Source organism: Xiphophorus couchianus, chromosome 9 (genome assembly GCF_001444195.1).
Source record: "Xiphophorus couchianus chromosome 9, X_couchianus-1.0, whole genome shotgun sequence".
Classification (NCBI taxonomy): Eukaryota; Metazoa; Chordata; class Actinopteri; order Cyprinodontiformes; family Poeciliidae; genus Xiphophorus; species Xiphophorus couchianus.
Window position 1 is genome coordinate 28025786 of NC_040236.1, and position 15009 is coordinate 28040794.

Below are 15009 nucleotides of genomic sequence, written 5' to 3' on the forward strand. Positions count from 1 at the left end.
TTTTTATATATTTTCTTTTTCCTTTTATCTGCAATGACCTTAATACTCCATTGTATAATCCAGCCAGAGCTCAAACAGTCAAGGACTAATTTTATTATACAAACAATTGTTTCTGATGGTCATGTTCTTCAGTATGGTTTACAAATGTATTATTTTACAATTTAACAAAGAAAAGACACACGCAAAGAAAGATTTTCATCAAGTCTGAGCAGTAGAAAAACTAAAAACAATCAGATTCCAGCAGTTTGCATCATAGTTTGATTCTAAAAGTGCAAACCTTGGCTATCATCTGGCAAAATCCTGTTCAGGATTTGGTCTGCCTCCAGCAGAGTGTTCAAGTATCTTGGTGTCTTGTTCACGAATGATTGCAGGATGGAGAAGGAAATTAATAGATGAACTGGGGCCTCATCTGAAGTATTACAGACAGTGTTCTGCTCTTCTTGTGGTGATCCAAAAAGCAAGGCTCTCATTTTTCCAGTCTGTCTCTTGTATGGCCATGAGAAATAGATTCAGACATTCTTCAATGATTGAGATCATCTTCCTCTGCAGGGTGCCTGTACTCAGCTTAGAGATTAGATGGGTCGATCCATCATCCTTGGGGAATCAGAGCCAAGGTGATTCTCCTCCGCGTTGGGAGGAGTCAACTGAGGTTATCGTGGCATCTGACCAACCTCAATTTGGAGATTTTTTTGACTCGTCTAACTGGGAGGAGACCACAGGTTTGCATGGAAACACTTTGGGACCCCAATGAGATGGAAAGTGTTGTTGGTGAGAGGGTTAGCTCTGTGACCTGATCTCAGACAAAATAACGAATGGACGGACGGAATCTGATTTACTCTCCTGCCAGTTTCATATCATTGTTTATCTTGGTTGATTTTCACCAGTTTTCTAGTTTTTCAAAGGCACAACCACATGATCCTCTGTTGAATGTTTGGGATAAACTCCTCTGAACTGACATTCGAACAGTCTTTGACTTGATTTGCTCTTTTCAAACTGCAACTGAAACCAAACCAGAACAGCAGTGTCCCACCTCCACAAATCCAACTGTAATCCCGAGGAGCTCAGATAAATCGTCCGCTTTGTCTCTCTGTCCCATTCAAACCTGCTCTGTTCTGCAGGAAGTGGATGAGCCACGTTTTACATTTACCCCTGCTTCAGTTTTAGCCTCAATCAGTTGCGTTCTTTAGTCTGTTTCTGTTCAGTTTGATTAGGTTTGCCTGGCGGTTGCAGGCCGGACTGTGGCGGGCTCAGAAATGTTGTCAGTTTGAGGTTTGGCGGTCTCTGGACGGGCTTTGGGCTCTTTCTTTGGTGGTGGAAGTGTGACTGGTTCCCAGAGGAAGAACTCATGCAGAAGTGTGTTGACAGCTTCAGGACACTCCAGCATCACCATGTGACTGCCGTCCTCCAAGACCTTCAGGAACGCCATTAGAAGAATCTGACAGAAACAGTAAAAAAGAAGAGGTACAGTCAATATTTTTCATGAAACATGAATGTTGTGAACTCGGGTAAAACCCTTAATAATAAAAACCTCCATTTAAAAATTGCATTTTGTGTTTAGTCATGTTGTCTCACTAATGGTGCGTTCACACCAAATGCGTTTGGAGCGTCAGGCGCGTCTGGTTTACATTCAAAGTCTATGTGGAGGAGCATCGAGCGTCTAGCGCGACGCGAGCGCATCCAATGCGTCCGATGCTCCACAGACTTTGAATGTAAATGAGACGCGCCTGATGCTCAAAAAGCATTTGGTGTGAATGCACCATAATATTCAAATTGGTTTAATGTTCAGAAACACTTAGGTGTGACAAACAGGAAAAAACTAGGAAATCAGAAAGGGAGCAAAACACTTTTTTGCACCCTTGTATGTGAGTAATAATGTGATGTGTTAATACAAATTCAAACGACTCTTTCACATTGTTACGACACCTGGATGAGATTTCTTTAGGTGTAAAATGATTTGCTTGTGTAGAAAAATCCAGAGTTTCTTTGTATTTGAACTAGCATCAATCAAGCCTGCTGCAGTCATTACATGCTAAAATATTCAATGGTATGTTTGCCAAAACCATAGGTTCTAGTTATTTTGTAAACCCATTTATTAATTTCTACCTCTGGTCACCTCAGCTTAACCCAAGTTTTGTAAAATGTGATATGTGTGTTTGTGATATTTTAAGACCTTCACAAATTGGTTGTCTTGTAGAAATCATTCAGTCTTTCTCAAAGTAATTGGTCTGGAGAGACATTGTCTTCCTCTGGGGTAATCATATCAATTTTACTGATTCAAACATTTTCTCATCTTGTGCTTGTTTTTTTTACCCAAACTAAAAACTCAACCTCAACGAGATTAGCTGTTTGGTCTCTGTACCCAGAGCCTTGGTCACTCCTCACCTCAGCCATGCGCTGGTCCTCTTCTACTGGGACAAACTTGTCATGCATGCCATGAACCAGCAGGACGGGCACCGTGAGCTCAGCGTGATAAACCTCGTCCCCCTCAGGCCAGTACTGACCGCTCATCATGGCACGCAATACAAATGACGACACATTGAAGGCATTGTACTCTTTCAGCAACTGCTTCTCCCTGGATCCCTGCCGAGCGAAGCCCGCCCTGCAGAGGCAGAAGCAGAGATTTATCTAAGTTACAAACATAAATGAAAACAAATGGTGCCAAACACTGCATCACCCACTTTCTGGCATTAAGTCTAAAGTCTAAAGCTTCCCAATGTGGACGAAACTGTAAAGAATTAACTGTGATAGATTTTATTTTTCTACCTTCTGCAGTTTGTTCTTCCCTCTGGTCACCTCAGCTAAACCCAAATTTTTCATACTCCTCACATAATTATTTTGCTTGGAATTAAGAAGAAATTGATAGGTTATTCTGTTTATGTTTTGAAAATGACAGGAAAAGGACAATGGCAATGTCACTGTACAGAATTTCCTGTAAACAGATTTGTTTACTCCGTCTCTTGTGCCAGCAGATGTCAGCTCAAACTAAGCCAGCTTCTGCTCAAAGTTTCCACCTGTTAATCACACACCAGAATCCTGACAGAATCTCTTCTTTCCAACTTCACCACGTGTATAATCAGCCTAAACCACATTAGTAGCATTGATTGTGTCAACATTATGGTACTTATGGGATGTAGTCTGCAAAAATGCAGACATTGTGTTGAACCACAACACCTGCAAATGATCTAAAGTAACTCACTGAGAACAAAAATCCTGATCTGGACATCTATAATCAGAATAAAAATGTGTCTTACTTTAGGAAGCTCCAGGCTAACAGTGGGGACAGGCAGTGAAGCACACAGGTGGGCAGGTTGAAGATGCTGCACAGGCTGGGCTCCAGCGCTGTGGGACCACCACCATTGATCATCACCATTTTGTGAATCTGGTCTGGAAACTCATGAGCCAGGAATGTACAGAAAGACACGCTGGAAGATAGGAACAGAATGAGGGTTATAATATAGAACAGATAGTAATCTTGTGGTAACCTGCTAAATAGAATGAAGCTTTTATAAATTTTTCCATTAATAGTTGATATAAAGGTGTAAACATTAATAATACCCGTATGAATGTCCTATGAGGATGTTCCTCTTCTTTGCATATCTCTTAAAGATTAGTCTCATATCCTCCACCAGGGCATAGAAGGTGTACGCTGCAGCTATGTGTGGAGATGAGCTCGCTCCATGGCCTGCCAGATCCGGGGCGATCACCTCGTACCCGAGTCGAGAAAAGAAGTCCAGCTGACTCCCCCAGATATCCAGCGACCCCCCGACCCCGTGGATAAAGAACAGAGCAACATCTGAATGTGTTCCTTTACAGGCTGCTATCCTCCTTTCACAGTCAATCACCACGGTGCGCTTCGGCTTCCTCCTTCGTTTGCGGGGTTGCTGGGACTGCTCGGCCTGTCCGGCAGCAGGTGCCTCTCCTGCTGACCCAGTTTCAGATGCCCCGTTGTTTCCAGCTGCGACAGAGTCTGACCGGGCCTCGGGGATGCTGACAGGAGGTGAAGAGTTGCGACAGTCTGTCAGTTCAACCTCCACCGTGCTGTTGGGTTCAGTCTCTCCGTTCTGGCAGGTTTTCAGCGCCGCGCTCGCCCTCTCGCCCAAGTTCTCAATGAACAGCTGTCCGTTGCGGTAGACTGTGATCTTTCTTTTGCAGCTCACGATCCCACCCAGCGAGGGCTCCTCCACCGCCGGTCTGTCAGGGATGATGTGTCGAACCCGCAGGACACGGCCTGGTTTCACCTCCACAAACTCGTACCCATCTGCAGGCTCAGAGGTTTCCACGGGAACCACAGTGTTGGCCGGTTTGGAGGTGAGACAGCAGAGGAGGCCTTCAATAAAGCTGGTCAGCATGGCTGCCAGTCTGGATGGACAACAGACAAAGAAATACAATATGATGATGGCATACAATATGGGCTTAATTATCATTAAGCTTTATTATTAGACTATATATATATATGTATATGTATATATATATATTTTTTTTTTTTACTTTGCTAAACTTAAACCTAGCTAAGCTTTGCCCTTTTACACTCAGGTATTTATTTACAACTGAATCCTTTGTGATTTTCTACGCATTTCTTACGGCAGCATTTGGCGATATAAATAGCTACAGACAGTTATAGCTCATTGAGTTAAAGCTGTCCACCATGTGATCCCTCTGCAGCAGTGCAGTCCGCTGAAGGGCTGCAGGGGAACCAACCAGCTCCTTTTGGATGATATTGGAGATAATTGTATCATTTCAGGAGTATCTAGTCTCATAAAGTTCAAATAAAGAATGTTAATGAAACTAAATGGTAAATGTCCAGAAATTGTAATGACTCTAAGTACAGTATTAGTAATACCATGGACCAAATTAGTTTTAATAGTTTCTTTTTAAAGAAAAGCAGCTAGCCACAAGTTTAGTTTCAGTTGTTTATGAGCCACAGAAACTACAGCAGCAGTAAGGTCTGCAAGTCTCTATGCAGGTGGCATTATCTTACCTTCCCGTTGCTCCCCTCCCCATTGGAGGGGATTAAACTCTAAGTACAAACAACAAATCTCTCCACCTCATCTTGATGAAAAACAGTCACACCTGCTGCTGTTTCAGTTTCTGCATTTTTTTACACTCCAATTCCATTTGCTGCTGCTTTTGTTTTGGGCACAATGTGTTGCAGCCTCTGCTTTGCTGGCTGATTTACACTGGCTACAGTTGCAGACCCCAGTCTGCATAGGGGTGCTATGTAGAGCAGTGTATGCTGTTTTACCTCTTATTGTAAATCTTCTTTACAATAAGAGGTAAAGAAGATTTACATTTATTACAGGAATTTATAGGTGTTTTATCCAGCTGTCCGTTTGTGGTCTTTAAGTTATTAAATTGTTATATTAGTGACAATTTTATATTAATAAATGATGAAATAATGTTATAGATGATTCCATCCCACACTCCTGCAACTCTTATAAATACTTTTTTTTTTCCTAACAGCGCTGAATCTGCAGGTTGAAATCACAAAGAAATATCATTTTCATGTGAATCCTTTATTTTAAATCTTACAAACCATAAACAAACAGCTTTATTGAAACAACGTGATCTGACTTTGTGGGAAAGGGATTAGCAACTAACACACTAAAAGAGTTTTGCAAGGTTGTTTCACAAGAAACACAAATAACTTCCTTTAACTTTTTTTGGGTTGTTTCCTCTCTCTCTATTTGGTCCAGACAGGGATCAGCAACTTTTACAATCCAAGGAGCCATTTCTGTCCTCGGTCCAGATAAATGAATCTTATTCAGAGGGACAAAATATTCCATGATTTTATTTTCTTTTTTTTACATTTTGTTTCTTTTTTTTTTTAGAATTTAATGAATATCTACTACATGAAGGCTACAATCTTTATAGAACAACCATTTTATTTCTATGTTTAGGTTTTAAAATAAACGTTTTTACAAAAAAAGATGATAGATTAAATTTCTTTTATGGGATGTTGATATTTGCACAGACTAACAACAAGGGAAATACATTTAAATAAATATTACTGGTGCATTTAGTAACATGTACTGGGAAAATTATTCAGTGGAAAAAGTTAAAAACTCTTAAAAGCTCCATTTTATACTGATTTAAAAACAAGACTTTTTTAAAAAAAAATCATTTTAAGTCAAAGTATTTAAGAGCCACTGTGGAAAGTCCAAAGAGTTGCTTGCAGCTCTGCACCAACATGTTGCAGACCCCTGGGCTAAATAAAAATAACAGGATATGGGTTGCTCCTACTTTGAAAACGGTCATTGAATATTTAATCAAAATGTAAGCAAAAAGGTGATTAATTAAAGACAAATACCTCACTTCCCACATTTTCTTCACCATGCTCATCTAATTTATTTGCAAAGTTCTGAAATGTTTTGGTTTTCCTCCCCATTAGCGCCATGCTCAGGGTAAGAGAGACTTTCTTTCTCTTTTTTTGTCTAGTGGAGTCAGAGAGATGAGCAAGTAAGGAACCATCCAGGGTAATCATAGAACTGAATCAGAAACAAAAAAATGTTCAGTCCAACTGGCCTCTTTGTCCAGAACCACAGCTGCTAAGTGAAAGTATCAATGCAAGAGCAAAAATCCTTCCAGCTGCAGCATCCAAAACCAGAGAGAATAACTTTCCAAACATGCAATGCCTCAAACAAAAACCAGAAATCTATAAAAGAACAAATCAGAACCAACACAACAGACATGTTTGTGTCTTTGTTGCTTTAGAAAACGGTCTTTAGTGTAATTTGTATGACACTAATTCTTGATTAGATTAATTCTACGAAATATACAGAATTTCCTTCTTCCTTTAAATATGTGATTTAGGAAGTGAAAGACTTCAATCTTACAGAAAATGTAACATTTTTGAAAAACGATGAGGATAAATATGATGTTACTGTTTCAATATTAGCAGCTGCTTACACTACTGCTAATGCATTTTAAGGATATGACATGGATTGATGCGATCAACATATTACCATCTGTTCAATTAGTAATGCAATTTATAAACCTTAATAATAGAAAATATTTAAACATTTTTGGTTATTTTTTACTTTGGTGATTATTGTGACTGAGCATATGAACATCATTAAAAATTAAATAATGTGGTGATCCTCATTTGTTTTACTGGGGTTTTAGTGCCCCTGTTGTCATTGGCTGTAGAAGATTATGACATAACAATGCACATGTTACACACAACCACTGCATGGTGTCCAGGTAGAAGTGTCTAATGTCTACTTCACTCACAGGCTGCAACCTGTTAGTGAAATAAATGTAGACCTGGTTTGTAAAAGCCTGTAGTTTTTTATTAAAGATCACTTATACATGTTTACTATAATAAGGTAAAATCTAAAATAAACAGTGGTAATTGTTACCAGTTGTTGCAGTAATGTGTTTATAGTAAACAAATTCCGCCTGCTTGAATTGGCTTAAATTTAAGTTAAAGTTCAGAAATGCATCTTTTATTATTATTATTATTATTATTATTATTATTATTATTATTATTATTATTATTATAAAAACTGGAATGTAAGGTCTAATAGACTTTTACCAAAACTTTGAACACATAACAATTTATCTTGACACAATGTGGGATTGAAAGCATGCTCCTCACTGAGAAATAAATTAGTATTTAAAACCGAGCTGCAGTGTTTTTGTTGCTAAGGTTGGCATTTTCCCATCTATTCACCTGCAACAGTGAAGCTCATTTGAACAGAGTGCTCCCTGCTTTATGTTGCAGAAAATGAGGGAAGTTCCAGAACATTTTCAACTAAAAATGTGTAGCTTGCAGCTCTGGTTGGTTTGTATGCAGGAACCTTTCTCTTGAGTTCAAACTAAATATTGAAACAACCAAAACTAAACATATTGATTAAAACAATTTGCACCAAAGTGAAGGAGAAAGCTTACCTTTATCAAGGCTCTATCTCATAAAACCTCCTATGATCAAACTGGTGCCGCTTTCTTATGAAGCATCGAAGGAGAGCTATAATCTGTTGTAGCCAATCCAATAATCTAATTTATCTGGATTTCGCTGGCCTGTCGGGAGCCACCACATGGCGGCCGGCCAGTGTGTGCCAGCAGACAACATGTCTTTCTAAGGGACCAGAGGTACAGCCAAATATCAAAGAGGAGCTCCAGTCCTCCAGTTTCATAGTGGGACATCAGTGAAGGCGGCTGGAGACGCTCCAGAGCTCCGTCTGTGTCAGAGGCCTTTAAATCCATCTGCCTCTGGTCCTTGATGAGCGTGTGAAGAGCTGCCCCCTGCTGGCTAAAGAGGGGAAGACAGCATATCAAACTCTTCACGAGAGGAAGCTTGTTTAACTGAGAAAATGTGTTATAATGTGGCCTTGCAGAAATAAAGTTTTGGATTCAAATACCTTCTGAGCATCACATGGTCTCCACTGACCTTCCATCTCCCCGTAGAGCATCTCAATCTCTTTGTAAATGTGACCTCATGCTTACTATATTGCATGGTGAATCATATGTTGTCCATCATGGCTTTTACTCAACAAAAACAAGTGTGTAGAAAGTCTGCCCTGACGGTGTATAGCAACCAGACCCACCACACTACGTACCCTGTTTCTCTGAATGCAATGTCAAAGTTTTTGGAATATTTTCTGTCAAATTTTAAAATATTTTAGCAAATATTCTTAATATTTAAAACTTTTTAAACCAATCTTCAAGTGGAATATAGATATGTGGAACAATGCTCGTAAAGTGAGATAAAGCCCCTAAAAATAACATTTTAAGTAAAACATGTTTTAAAATAAACCACTGTTATCAGTATGAGGCTATTGGTTCATCTCACTCACTTTCTAAATTTGCTAAACTCATCATTATTCTTTTTTCTATAAGTCATACTCTCAGAATACAACTGAATGACGTGATATTTCATATCCATCAGGTCAAAGCATATTGATTTGTTATAATAGCCCAGTTGAATGTCAAACTGGGCTAATCCAAATGGATGTGACAAGTTGAAAACTAAATGTTCATTATCCGATTTCACTGAGTTTCCGCTTTCTTGAAAAAGAAAGCAGAGGTATGCCTAAAAACAATTCGCAATTGCAGAAAAGAAGTGGCTCTGCGAGGTATAGTACAGTCTCGGGGTGAGTACAATCTGAAAAAAAATTTTTTTTTTTTTTTTTTGCAAAAATAAATCCATTCATTTAACAATTAGGCTACATTTTGTATTTTACAATAAAACACATTGACATTTGTGTTTATAATTTGTTAGAATGTGAAAATGAGGTTCAAGAGGTGCAATTACTTGTGCAATTTGAGAGTTGAACGCAAGGGTCAGATCTTTTAAATGAGTTTAGCCAATTGATTCGGATCCTGCAAAGAAACGAAATTCCCATCACTACTCAACATGTCGAAGAGCGGGGCCCGTCAACAGGGCAAATTGTGATCTGCCTCCTGATTGGTTGTCTGGACAAGATTCTATCACGTGGTTGCACGAGTAAGCCAATAGCTGCTTTAAGGGCGTGGCCAAGTAAACATCCCTGCCATTCAGCTATCATGTTAGCCGACGGAGTCATATGTAAATAGCTTTACGAGCTTATGGGATGTCTGCTTGGATTGATTTGTTTTATGAGTGTTGTATCATTTTTAGTTGACACCTGGATATATATCTAAATATAATGGACACCAGAAGTTCTATGTGAAGGTCGTTGCAGTGTTTTGCAGTAAAATTCGTCAGGTTAGCTGCCTCGGTGGACTAGCCTGTTAGCTATCGCGGCCATAACGAGCAGCACAACAAACACCGAGTCGAGTCGGCGAGTCGACTTTAGACGTTATTTCTGCCATCGTCATCATGGAGAAGGTACTCCTTTTACAACATGTTTGGTCCTTTGGCTTTTGTCTGAAATACAGAGAATATGTGATGGCGTTCTGACTAAGTGTAGCTAAATGTTAGCTTGCTGGTTGCCACACCTGCTCTTTCTTTTCAGGCCAAACCGGCATTTTTGTTCTCTGAAATGTTCATGGTCAACACCGGCTCAGATCAGTGCTGCCAGGTCACAGTGGATGTTTTAGGGACAGTAGCAGGATAAATGTACGTTTCTAGTTTTGTATAGAGGAGGTGACGCCCAGTCTTTGATCTAAAACAGATGGTGATGTCCAGCTTAGACAATAATTGGGGATTTTTCTTTCACATATTTCAAGGAAACGAAAGTAAAAACGTTGATATTGCTCATCAAAATGTTTTTTTATAACCGTCTCTTATCTTTTCCCTTAGGCTGATTTCTTAAAGGGACTTCCAGTCTACAATAAAAGCAACTTCAGCAGGTTCCATGCAGACTCAGTTTGTAAAGCATCAGTGAGTAATATTTGTAAATGGATAATAATAGTACTGAGTACTTTGATGTTTATGATTTATTGTTAAATATAAAGTGTTCATTATAAAAACACTTAAGATTTTCCAGTAGCAGCCTGAAGTAACAGCTTTCACTCTGCATCATTAGAAATCTAGTATTACTTTAAAATCCCTCAAATTATGTTAAGTAACTCAGCACATATTTTATTAACTCGTATACAAAACAAATTATAGCTCACTAATATTTTTCTTTGCATAACAATGTCATCTGCAAAATATTTTTCCTATGTTCTCTGTTCAACAGAAATAACAGCAGCATCCAGCTTAACATTTAAGAGAAAAAACATTTGATTTTCTGTTTTGTGTTTGGTTTTTAAACAATATATTCATTAAATATATAACTAGGAGTCTTAAGAAACTTTTCCATCTTGGTCAGTTATTATTTATTTCATGTCCATGACAAAAGTCTGTCACACAGCTCTGCAGTTTTCCTGGCTTTTACTATTATTTGAAATGAAATGCAGAAATAAAAATTGAATAAATCCCATTACAGTAGATGTTTTATTGGAACATTAGCCTCTGAGTTTAATGTCTAAAAAGGATGATTTAATCAGAGTGAATATTGGGAAATACGATCACCATCATATCAATGCATGACATCACTGTGGCAATGGATAAACTAATTTGTTCCAGCTCCCATGCATTTAGACTGCTGGTCACTGGTGTATTTGGCCTCTTGAATGGGCTTTAAAAACCTCACAAGAATTTTTGAAATGTATTTAAAAAAACACCATCTGTTTGAAAGTACTAATATATAATTTCAATATCAAATTAAAATCAAAATTTAATGTTTCTTTCCTGGACTCCCTTTCTTTTTTGGTCACATCTGACAACCCAACTGACTCTTTACTGTCTGCAATTGAAAATATACAACATAAATGTGAAGGATGGGCCGGCTTTTGTTTTATCTGCTGCTGTTATTTCCCCCAGACGCCTTTTAATGCTGCGCTGGGGCAGCATTAGATTGTCATTGCATACAACAGTTTGTTCATCCGCTGTGTGAAATGACTGTTATTAATGGCTGTTAATAATCTAGTTGTATTGGAGAAAAAGAAATTCAGATTATTTTTCTCCATAAACCCTTAATCAAAAGTTATTCTGAGTAAATTTAAGATTAAAGTTGAAGTTTTTGCACATTTCTCATACTACTTATGGTTAATGTACATTTATGTTGTAAATTAAGCTGATGCAATTTGTAAAAAAAAATAAAAAACTGTTATTCACTGCTTTGAACTGAATTGGGAATTTGTTATTTAGGAAACGAGAATAAGTCTTGAATGTTCTTTCTTTCATCTTTGTGTTTTGTTGTGCAGAACCGAAGGCCGTCTGTTTACCTCCCAACCCGGGAATACCCTTCTGAACAGAGTGAGTCACTGGGAGCTGCTTCAGACTGGCTGCACTAGCAGATTTATTATAACAGCCTGCACTATGGTGATATAAACACTTGAATAATCAATGAAATTTCAAAGAGAAGTGCCTGGCTGCAGTGGGGGGATCGAGAATAGGTTGAGGTTTTGTTGACTCAGGAAAGAAAAGAAGTCTGAGCGATGATGATATAAAGTTTGTGCAGTTATTAATCTGTGCTTTTATTAACGTGATATTATTATGTTAATTTCCTTTAAGAACTACTAACCCGATCTTCCTTTTTTGACGTTGCAGTTATTGCAACAGAGAAAACTAACATCCTCCTGCGCTACCTGCATCAGCAGTGGGACAAAAAGGTGAGCAAGTGCCTTCATTTACACCTTTTTCTAAACCTTTAGTCAAATATTTCTTTTTAATCAGTATTAGTTAGTTAATTGTGTGTTGAATAGATTATTTATATTTTAAAAATTGTCTTGTCATGGCTGGATTATCGCTGACGTGTACACACGTGTGGTTTTGTTTTAAGCAGAATGCAGCAAAGAAAAGGGAACAGGAACAAGGCGAGGGGGACAGCCCGGCACCGCCGAGGAAAATCGCCAGGACAGACAGCCAAGAGATGAATGATGACTCATAAAGTGTGCGTGTGTTTGTGTGTGAGAGGATGAAATAGCATGTGCACATACAGGGTGTAGCCTATGTGAACTGATGAACACAGAAAGTTAGGTGAACCTGAATAAAAATACGTGGTAATTTTGAAAAGAGGTGCACTGATCAGGATTTTCCTGGCTGACTGTGTTTAAGATCGAGTCAAAATCCATCATAATGTTTTTATTTTGGCTCTGATAGACATGTCGACTCCTCCTGGGGTGAGCCTGTACACCTGTAAGTGTTTGTATGTGTGTTGCGCTGTGGATGCGTGTCGTTCCGTTTGTGTGAAGCGGGTGAGTGTTAAAGTGTGTAGAGTTGAGATGGAGACACACTGGACAGAAAAAGCTATGTTTAAAAACTAAACCTGTGTAGATCCGCTCTGATCCACGTGAACGTTTTGTTACTCTGTTAATTTTATTACAACTTGTCGTTGTTGAGCTTCCTGCCAGCCGCAGTGCCCACTCGGTTTCACTGCCCACTTTTAACCACATGGGGGCGCTTCAGCATCTCTGAAAATCCACAGAACCAAGAATGCACTGTGACAAAGAGCACAAAGTAGAGCCATTTCTTCCAAAATCCTCCATAAGATGCGACTATATTCATATCTGTGTTTTAATCTGGGACTTGTGCTCATAGGATTTAGGTTGATTTGTCTGAGATGCATTTTCACACCTAGCATCTCAGTGATTATGGCTATAAAAAATTTTATTTTCTTAAAGGAAGAAATTCAGACCCGTAAAGCACAGATGGTAAAAAAAAAAAAAAAATCTAATTACATGAAAGGAAAGATGATTTTTGTGTGTGTAAATAGTTAACATTACAATTAAACAAGTTTGTGTTTTCCTAAATAAATAAAAACACCCATGGATGCGATAGGAAAGGTAGCACCCTGATGCCCAGTGGATGTTCTCTGGCTTGCATGTTGTTTTCACTACTGGATGTTTTGTTACAGAACCGAAGGTATCAGCCTAGCAGGGGTCTCAAACTCCAGGCCTCACGGGCCGCAGTCCTGCAGTTTTTAAATGTGCCACAGGTACAAAACACTGGAATGAAATGACTTAACGACCTCCTCCTTGTGTAGATCAGTTTTCCAGAAAATTAATGACCTAATTATTCTGTTCAGGTGTGGTGCAGCAGAGGCACATCTAAAAGTTGCAGGACTGCGGCCCTCGAGGACTGGAGTTTGAGACGCCTGGCCTAGAGGCCTTACAACTCGTCATCGTGGTCCGAATCCCTTTAGCTGCCCCGGCTTGGATACGTTCTGCATCTTCCAGTCTCGGAAGGTTTTTTTAAGTTTGAGATCTGGCATGAATTATCACAGAGTGGGATTTAAAAGGGATATTTTAGCGTTTTCAGCCACAGAATGCACATGGAGCATGGGAAGCAGCGTACTTACTTTCAGTTTGTTCTGGGGTCATAAACCGCTACACTGCGATGAAGCTTCTTGTTATCACTGCCCAGCAGAGTCACGTCAAAGCCTGATGTTTTAACAGCCGATGCAGCAGTGTAGATATCCTTTTTTTTTTTTAAATCATAAAAACATGACATGCTTCTGCTCTGATAGACTGTTCAGCTCCACCTTAGGCCTTGCTTCCATACTGTGTGTTTGATCAGATGTTCCTTTAAACTTTGCTCAAATAAAGCTTCACTGAAACTAGATTTTGTTACGTGGTTCTTAAAATCTGAATTTGTTTTTGTCTGGAAAAAGAAAGCTAAATTATATAGAAAACTGGGCAGAGAGAAAGGCAATGGTAAATATATCTTAAATCTAACAATTCACTATGATTTATTTTTCTAATTTTGAATGGTTATATAGTCACATCAATAAATTAGAATAATCAAAAGTTTTACTAATTGCAATTAAAACTCATTACATACAAGATAGATGCAGGACACATTTCATGTGTTTATTTCTGTTAATTTTGATTATTACTTGAGTTGCTCAGTATTTAAATTAATCCATCTTCCCATGCTGAAGAAAAGAAACCCCCATGCTTCACTGTTGGGATGGTTTTAGTGTCCACCACATTAGCAGGCAATTTTATTCTTTGAAGGAAATTTTTTTTTCTGGTAAAATTTTTGATGGTGACTTTAAAGCAAGAAAAAAAAATCAAATTACAAAATCAATTACAAAAGATAAATTCAACATCAGATTTTCTAATGAAACTATATTTCTTTCATATTTACTAATCACCCCGGCTTTTCCAGGTTGTCTAAAATCCCCCACCCAAAATTTTTAATTTTCCACATATTGAACAAATAGAAATAATTTGGTAATCCTAACTGAAGATATGAGTCAAAGAAAAGTTCAAGTATTTTTAATAATTTTGCCAGATACTGTTATCTACCGCCAGTAAAATGTTTTCTAAATGTAACCTCTCCACAGAACCCTAAGTGTTTATTTTTGATAATTATTGAGTCATCAATTAATATATTTCATTAAATTGGATATGTGGTAGGATTAAATAAGTGTTCGCTTCTTCCTACTCCTTTCGAACAGAAAAGTAGTGGTAAACTAATTATTGTTTTCTTGGTTATATATGCACATTTTCTGTCCTACTGATTGCTTTTTGTTGTTTTTAAGAACTTGTTTGAAATAAATAAAATAAAAATGAACAAAAGAAGAAAAGCCCTGA

The 15009-nt window shown here is 38.2% G+C and overlaps 2 protein-coding genes across 4 annotated transcripts; one reads left to right on the forward strand and one right to left on the reverse strand.

Moving 5' to 3' along the window:
* On the reverse strand, window positions 1–8164 carry abhd8b (abhydrolase domain containing 8b). The gene is made up of 5 exons (XM_028026955.1): window positions 7891–8164; window positions 3556–4359; window positions 3252–3422; window positions 2383–2599; window positions 1–1435 (listed from the first exon to the last, which is right to left on the reverse strand). The coding sequence occupies exons 2-5, from the start codon at window positions 4347–4349 to the stop codon at window positions 1208–1210; spliced, it is 1410 nt and encodes a 469-aa protein (XP_027882756.1). The 5' UTR covers window positions 4350–4359; window positions 7891–8164; the 3' UTR covers window positions 1–1207.
* A 1309-nt stretch (window positions 8165–9473) lies between these two features.
* Window positions 9474–14032, forward strand: dda1 (DET1 and DDB1 associated 1). 3 transcript variants are annotated; one of them, XR_003596921.1, is made up of 6 exons: window positions 9474–9808; window positions 10223–10303; window positions 11674–11725; window positions 12020–12081; window positions 12252–13406; window positions 13497–14032. XR_003596921.1 is itself a non-coding variant. In XM_028028463.1 (5 exons), the coding sequence occupies exons 1-5, from the start codon at window positions 9800–9802 to the stop codon at window positions 12357–12359; spliced, it is 312 nt and encodes a 103-aa protein (XP_027884264.1). In that variant the 5' UTR covers window positions 9474–9799; the 3' UTR covers window positions 12360–14032. The 3 variants fall into 3 exon arrangements, 2 of the variants coding, with proteins under 2 accessions (XP_027884264.1, XP_027884265.1); XM_028028463.1 differs by having other exon boundaries at window positions 12252–14032; XM_028028464.1 differs by having other exon boundaries at window positions 9476–9808; window positions 12255–14032.
* The last annotated feature ends 977 nt before the right edge of the window (window positions 14033–15009 follow it).

Coding starts and splice junctions, on each gene's coding strand:
- dda1 (XM_028028463.1), top strand. Junction 11,726..12,019: donor GGAATACCCTTCTGAACAGA/GTGAGTCACTGG, acceptor TTGACGTTGCAG/TTATTGCAACAGAGAAAACT. Junction 12,082..12,251: donor ATCAGCAGTGGGACAAAAAG/GTGAGCAAGTGC, acceptor TTTTGTTTTAAG/CAGAATGCAGCAAAGAAAAG.
- abhd8b (XM_028026955.1), bottom strand. CDS start 4,349: ATGCTGACCAGCTTTATTGAAGGCCTCCTCTGCTGTCTCACCTCCAAA. Junction 3,423..3,555: donor CTCATAGGACATTCATACGG/GTATTATTAATG, acceptor CCTATCTTCCAG/CGTGTCTTTCTGTACATTCC. Junction 2,600..3,251: donor TTAGCCTGGAGCTTCCTAAA/GTAAGACACATT, acceptor CTGCCTCTGCAG/GGCGGGCTTCGCTCGGCAGG.